The following is a 7815-nucleotide window of genomic DNA, read 5'->3' on the forward strand; positions in this document are numbered from 1 at the left end:
TTCCCAAACTTTCAAGCTTTCTATATCCTCTCCATCCATCTGTATATATTCTAGATCCTTCATAAACATGATTTCGAATTACAGAAAAAAGCGTAGAAGAGTCCCTCCTTTCAACAGGCACTAAGAATATCCTTTCTTTCAGGTGTTTTTTCTACACCTCCAACAACCCATACACCTTCAACATGATGCCCTTTGTTGTGTTTTCTTTTTCCAAACTTACTTTCATCGATTTCGACAACGATATCTCTACCTCCTATCATAGGTTTATTCTCTTCCTAACAATCGATGAATCCCTTTTTTAATCTTTAGAATGGTGTTTTTATTAACACTTAGAAGAGTATTGATTATCTCATAAGGTGTAGTCAGTAATATTAAGTTAATTACACACAAGAGATCGTTAATCTTAAGTCTACTATTATTGAAAAAACCATGTTTAACTATGTAGAACCTCTTTCTACAAACTTTCCTTGTGCAACGCACAGTCTTTAAGTTTGATTGGAGAGAAACCTTTCCCTGACACACAATACAAACCATGTTCTTCACCTTTCTCTCAATCAAAGCTTTATATCTATTCACCATTTCTCTCATTCTATCTCTTTCCATTTATTTTATGGAATTACTTAAAATTTTGGAGGGGGCCAGCCTAGTGACCTTCAACCGAAATTTTGTATTATGACAAGAGGAAACGAGGAACTAATATCACGTAAGGGTGACAATCAGGTCTATTCCCAGCATAAAACAACAGGCCCCTTAGCTTTGAGATGGGGAAGGGAGTATCTATGTATCTAAAAAAGATCTTAAAGAACCACACAAACTCCTCTAGATCCTTGCACAGGGAAAACAAGACATTGTTCTCAAGCAGGAAGTGGTAAAAGAAGAGGAGATCCAAAGAAAAGACATTAGACAGGGAGTTGGACATACACAGCAGGGAATCAACACACACATCCCCTTGGACATCTTCAGTAGAGTCCCAGGAGGGAAGCCAGTCCTCAGACCAGCTCAGCACACCTTCTCTGTATAATATATCTTTCATTTTTTGAGGGGTTCAGAAAAATGAAGTAAATGGGTAGAAGGGTTAGGGGAGTTAGGTCAATCATTTACCCCTGGGGGGAGGTAATTGACCTTAGTCACAAAGAGGGGTAAATAATTTACTTAATAAAAAAATCCAAAATAAGCCCTAAAAATGTGGAAGTCTAGTTGTTTTAGTGGTGCAATTTTACCTATATTAAATGGAGATTCTGAAGGTGTGGTAGAATATCTTAAGAGAGTTGGATTATTAAAAAGGATGTTATTGTGTATCCACTGCGTAACTGAGATGAAATTTATCAAATGTAATAGGATAAAAGATGAGTTTGTGTGGAAGTGTATGAATAGTGGTTGCAAGTTTTATAAAACTACAAGATCTATCCGATCAGAAGCTATTTTAGAGGCGACACGTTTGGACTTGAGAGGGGTTATTCTTGTAATATATCTTTGGTCCATAGAAGAAGCTGAGAATAAAGTTTGTGAGTTGACAGGATTATCAAAGCCTACAGTGATCCTTATCTATGCATTCCTGAGAATTATATGCAGAAAATATTTCGACTATAATCCAATAAAACTAGGTGGAGTAGGAATCATTTGTCAGGTAGATGAATCTTTATTCAGCTACAAACCAAAGTATAACAGAGGAAGATCACCAGAATCTCCCGCTTGGGTCTTTGGAATCGTAGACACTAGCTTCACTCCTATTGTAGGATATATGGAATTTGTGGATCAAAGAGATAAAAAAACATTTCTCCCAATAATAGAAAGAGTTTGTAATCCGGGATCCAGAATTATAGCAGATAGATGGCCTGCATACCCAGGAATACGAGAAAGAGGATATGAATTTTATTCTGTCAACCACAAAGAAAACTTTGTTGATCCTGTAACAGGTGTGCATACCCAGCATATAGAATCATATTGGTGTAAACATAAGGAAAAGGTGAAAAAAATGAGAGGATTTAGAAAAGGAGACAAGAAAGATTACCTATGGGAGTTACTATGGAGAAAAAGGTTCACACATAATGCCTATGAAAAGATAATAGAACATATAAGGATATATTCTGATCTTTAAAAACTTTTTTTAGATCTGCTTTTTTTTAAATGAAATCAATTTATTTATTGATCCACTGCGCAACTAGCGCTGACCATGGGCTGTGCCCTTTGGTTCTAGGGAGAATTTTTGGTGGAGGGTGGTGAGGAGGTGGTACTGCACCTCATCACCGTCGTGGCTCCGTCAAAGACAGAACACACCAATTTGTGCTGCGGCAGCAGCTTGCCGCCCCCTCCCCAGGAGCACCCAGCTTACACACCACCGCCGGGTTTTGGGGATCTACCACCTCGCCCAGGCTCGAACCCAGGACCTCGGACCTGTGATCTTGAGGCCAGCCCACTCGGCTACTTGCCCCCACTTTTTGAAATTGTTTGGCTCTTTCTTTTTTATTGAACCCACCCCTTTTTTCCACGCCGGCCTTCTCGGCCCCTTTCCTGCAGCTTGCTTACCTCACGCCTCAGTATGAACGCAGATCAGTCATAAGGACCCCACGGGGAGCAGCCTCCTCTAATCATTACCCTTACCCGGTACTATACCAAGCCTCATATTAGGCTCAAAATGCTCAGCTCGATTCTTCACCAAAAGACGCGAGCCCCCTGTTGGGGGCTGCAGGGATAAGGTATGGCTACGTAGGGAATAGACCTCCTGCCTGGTCCACGAGGAGGTGTTAGAACATCCTTTTTAGTATCATAATTGGTTTATTTCTAGAGAAAGCTGAGAGAATTTATTTAAATAGCAGATTATATTATGGTGCATCTGGGGCACCGCTGCAGCTTGGAGATAGAAGTCAAATAATGACTCGGGGGAGTCATCTCTATCTCCAGTGGATGATTTGATTAAATGTTTTTTATTTAATTTCTTTAGTTCACCCATGAGGGGTTAAAATTTTATTCCTTTAAAAAGGTGATTATCCCAGCCGGCTTATGATAGCCTTTGTGGAATCTTTATCCCTTGAAAGGGATAAATGTGGTGTTCTCCATCAGGGCACCACATATATCATTGTAAAAATGAAGAGACAGCTAAATAAACTGGTTCATATTGTGGCACCCTTTGGGTGCCGCCGCGGTCTTTAAATAAAAATTATAAGGCGAATATGGTTTGTAGTTATAATTAATATCTTTATCACTTATTTTAAGATCCCCATGAAGTCCTGGATGTCCCATGTTGCCTTGACTAGACTTGGACTCTTGAGTCCCAATATCCTTTTTCTTAATCATAAAAAATAATCTCTTTTTTTAAAAATGTTGGGGTTTATTTAAATAAAAATATTTAAATTGGAGCTACTGTTGTCACCCTTACGTGACATTTGTTCCTCGTTCTTTTTCACCATAATATAAAATTTTATAAATAACCAGGGCTTTATTTAAATAAGAGCTTATAAATCCCTGTGAAGAAGTAAGGGTTATTCCCTTTAACTTACTAATCTTACGGGGTAACAACTGTTATCCTAGGATTATCAATAATCCTATCCGATAACATCCCATGTTTCTTCTGTGGTACCCTTTGGGGCGGTTTTCACCTAGTGATTATACACTGATGTTGGTTTATACTGGTAAATAATATCTTTATTTATGTTCTTGGAATCCCCATGGAGTCTTGACTGGCTCATGTTTTTCCTGGGTGAAACCATATCTTGATTTCTTCTCATCATCTCCTTCATCCCTTTTCTTCTCCAGCTCTTCTTAAATACTTTTGTATCATCCCAATATGGAAATGATCTTCCATAAATACACACTGATCTTATCACTGTTAAGATCATGATGCAAACCTTTTACTGATTATTAGGTCAGATGGCACAGGGACAAATCTTCAGCTTGGCAGGGAGGTTTATCTCTTTCATCCTCATATTCTTTGTATGTGGTGTGTTTATAACCACCACATCTCTTCCCCTCCTTGTATCAAGGAAAACATGTTTAATGTTTACCTTGTAAGACTTAATGTTATCAGTTATTATCAAACTATTTCCATTAGCGGATATTGTATTACTTTGAAGGGTCCAATCCAATAAAAGGCTTATGGTACCCCGCTGATCTGATATCAGCAAATTTTTTACATCGTGATCTGATCACTGATAAGATCAACATATCTACGTTAAAGGAAATCTATATCCCGAACCGGAAGTGATCTTGCATATTCCGATCAGACTAAAGGTATAAAAGGAGAGAAGTTTGGAAATGAATGGTAGTTCTAAGAAACATGGATCACTTAAATAAAACTTTATTTACATCACAAGACTTGGAATACCAGAGATACAAATACCAGGAAAGATCACCACAAACTCAGTCTTTGTACGATCTTTACCTGCAGGCTGCAGCGGTACCCCAAGGGTACCACAAGGCTCAAGTTTCTTTCTTATAAATTTCTTTTCCAAACTATATCTCCCTTTTGATATTTAATGTTAGCTTCCTTCCCTTATTCTTGATTCTGTTATTGAGTTCACCTAATTTTCTTGACGTTTCCAAGGCTTCACTAATATGGTTTCTTAGTTCTCTACCTAGAGGATCTAGCACTTTTTTGATGAACTAATTCATAAGGACTTAAATTGATTCCCCTATGATGACTATTCTGACGTGCTATGTTAATTCTCCTACATACTTCCTCCAATGATAGTTTATGATAGCATCTTAAAACTCTTCCACACTTGATTAACACGTTCGCTTATTCCGTTACAAGTTGGAGTATTTTTTTTTTTTTGTTTTTTTTACGCTTTAGAGTTAAATGTTGGTTCCTTTCGATAGTAGAAATTCACTCTAAACTTCTTGAGACATACTGTGCCCTTGGTCTTCTGAAAGCAATGTTCTTGGGGTTTTGTGTACATCTGATCCCTTATCATGTTTATCAAGACATGAAATTTGTTGATAGTTGAAAGTGGTTCTAACGATGGGTTGGGATTCCCACTGCTATCTTTCCCACTTCTCTTTATGGACAAGCCACCAGGAGATGCTCTAAGATCTTGGGTCACCAAGACATGGCTTTATGAGGTTCTTTTTAGCATCTTCATTGGAATAACTCTGGGATACATAGCTAGATTTTTATTAAAGGCTAGCAAAAAAAAGAATTTCATAGACAAGGAATCGTTTCTGGTTTATATGATAGCATTGGCTATACTGGTAACTGGTGTAACTGCTTTACTGGGGAGCGATGATATCTTGGCTTGTTTTATGTGTGGTATGATATTTTCTTGGGACAAAGCGTTCCTGATGGAAGTAAAGGAATCAGGTCTCTTAGAGATCATTGATCTTCTGGTAAATCATGCATTTTTCATATTCTTTGGTGCTATAATACCGTGGGATGAGTTTAAAGCAGAATACTATATAATTTCCATCCTAGTTATCTTGTTTAGGAGGTTACCCTGTGTCATGATATTTAAAAGATTTGTTCCTCAACTTCTCAGTACTAGAGAAGCCTTCTTTGCCGGGTGGTTTGGACCCATAGGCGTGGGTGCTATATTCCTTGCCTATCATGCAAAGCGCGAATTAGACCACATTTCCGCTACAAGAGAAATAAGCGAAGTGCTTTTGCCTTTAATATGCTGTATAGTTCTTAGTTCTGTTGTAATCCATGGTCTTACTGCACCGATAATACACGTACACCTCAGAAAGGGAAAGAAAGCGAAAGATACCGTTGAGGAGATATTTACTGAGAGCGAAGTTACGGAAGAGGTGGAAGATACTGTTTATATGGTTGGTGAGAAATTCTCTCACATCTTTTAGAATGCTAACCTATTGACCTGTTCATACCCTCACGAAAAATTTTTAAAAAGTTTATAACTCACCCCTCCCAAATGGAGAAGAGAGCTTTAAAGGTGCCAATCCATGATGTATCACCACACGAGCTGAATGGAGTGATTGCTGAGCACTTAAAGAACTCTGGAGTATTGACGATACCTAAAGATGTTGATATTATGAAGACCAGCCATGGAAAGGAAATGCCCCCCAACGAGAGTGATTGGTACTACAAAAGAGCAGCATCTATTCTCAGGAGACTTTGTATTAACACTGTTGATAACCACCCATGGGGTGTTGGCACCTCCTCTCTTTCTGTTAGATATGGATGTAAGAAGAATAGAGGGTCCAGACCCTCTAAGGTAGTTAAGGGCTCCACAGGTCATATTAGACATATTTTACAAGACCTCGAGAGGTGTAAGTGGGTAGCAAAGGCTGACAAGGGAAGGAAGTTGACCGAAGAGGGGTTGAGCCTCATGGGAGAGCTAATCGAGAAGGTTAAATAAAATTTTTATTTAAATTTATGGCATCATTTTATTAGCCACCATGAATGGTAATTTTGTATTCAGAGAAGAGTGGATCAATGTGGTCCTTAATAACAAAAGAGAAGTCTCCCTGCAATTGAACCACACCCTTCTCTTTGTCCACCTTCCCACCACAAGATAGCTTTTTTTTGAGTGTTTTCAGTATCTCACCGGTCTGGCTTTCTGGTATCCCCTCGATTATGGTCAACTTCCTTTTTCTATGCAATTGTTGTATTCTTATGTGTATTTCCTTCTTCTCCTCCTCGTTTGCTCCATAAGACTCGACCATACCCTCCGGGGATCCCAAATTTATTATTTATTTAAAAAAGATCAAAGTTAAATTAAATTTTTATTTTATAGGAGATACCATCACTGATCGCTCAAATAGCACCTTTAACTACTCATCCTTCTTCTTCTTCTTTTCTGGCTCTACCTCCAACTTTTGAAAAAGCTTGTTCTCTTCAAAGGGCCTTATAACGGGCTTATTCCTCAAATGAGCTATAACAAGAGGATTTAAAAAGATACCTTTAAATGGAGAGATACTCTGTATCACCAGAGGCTGGGGAATGTTCCATTTGAGGTGTAGAAATGAAATGATAAGAAGTTGTAAAATTGTACTTTTTAAAGCTTTACCACACTCTTTGGCATCATACTCCCTGTAAGTTATCTCAACCATATCATCTCCCTCCTCCTCATCATTTTGGCCAAACAAAGTTACCTCCTTTCTTATCTTCACCTTCCTCTGGTCATTCTCCCTTTTGATCTTACTTTGAATCCTCAGCAACATCAAGACAAGGAGTGTTTGCGAGAAGATGTATGCTCCTCTCAATGACCACAACACTTTTTTATCCGTCATATCAACTCTCTTTAACACCTGCATTGATATCAAAGAGATCCCAAGATTTATCATCTGATCTACCATTACCATAGACACTGCCATTTTGCAGGGGATGAATTTTTAATTTTTTTAGTAGAATTTTTGGTACCCCCATGAAAATAACAAACCATGGAGGGAATCTCTCCCGTGGAGATTCCATTTTCATAGAGAGAGTGAAGTGAAAAGAGCATCCATCTTTTGGTAGGAGGGTGTGTCAGACACTTCCCACATTTTATTTTTAAGTTTATTAGAGCTGGGGCTTGATTAAGTCATTCTCCTTAGCGTATTTTATTATCTCTTTGGTTTTCTCATTTACTTTGTTTAGCTCATCAAGGAGTACATCCTCAGTGGTAAATAGAATTCTCGTTCTTTTCTCCATTTCCTTCCAACAACTCTCGATCTGCCTCACCTCTAGAAGGTACCACTCCACCTCTCCACACCTGTAAAACGGTACCTCTTTAATTTCTCCCTTCACCCCAGCCTCTTCAGCCGTCTCTCTTTCCGCTGCTTTTCTCGGATTCTCCCCGGATTTAATTTTACCTTTGGGTAGAACAAACCCATTCCCATGGAGACTTGAAATTAAAATTATCTTTCCATCCTCAGTAATTGGTA

General features: G+C 38.5%; 2 protein-coding genes across 2 annotated transcripts; one reads left to right on the plus strand and one right to left on the minus strand.

Moving 5' to 3' along the window:
* Positions 1-4998: 4998 nt before the first annotated feature.
* On the plus strand, positions 4999-5790 carry LOC146719395 (uncharacterized). Its single transcript, XM_085490190.1, has one exon. It carries the CDS (start codon positions 4999-5001, stop codon positions 5788-5790), a length of 792 nt encoding a protein of 263 aa, XP_085346316.1.
* Positions 5791-6723: 933 nt separating this feature from the next.
* Positions 6724-7266, minus strand: LOC146719396 (uncharacterized). Its single transcript, XM_085490192.1, has 2 exons — positions 6960-7266; positions 6724-6824 (listed from the first exon to the last, which is right to left on the minus strand). The coding sequence occupies exons 1-2, from the start codon at positions 7264-7266 to the stop codon at positions 6724-6726; spliced, it is 408 nt and encodes a 135-aa protein (XP_085346318.1).
* Between the last annotated feature and the right edge of the window lie 549 nt (positions 7267-7815).

Source organism: Nylanderia fulva, unplaced genomic scaffold, assembly GCF_048542155.1.
Source record: "Nylanderia fulva isolate GAGA-0341 unplaced genomic scaffold, ASM4854215v1 Scaffold77_91711_551806, whole genome shotgun sequence".
NCBI lineage: Eukaryota > Metazoa > Arthropoda > Insecta > Hymenoptera > Formicidae > Nylanderia > Nylanderia fulva.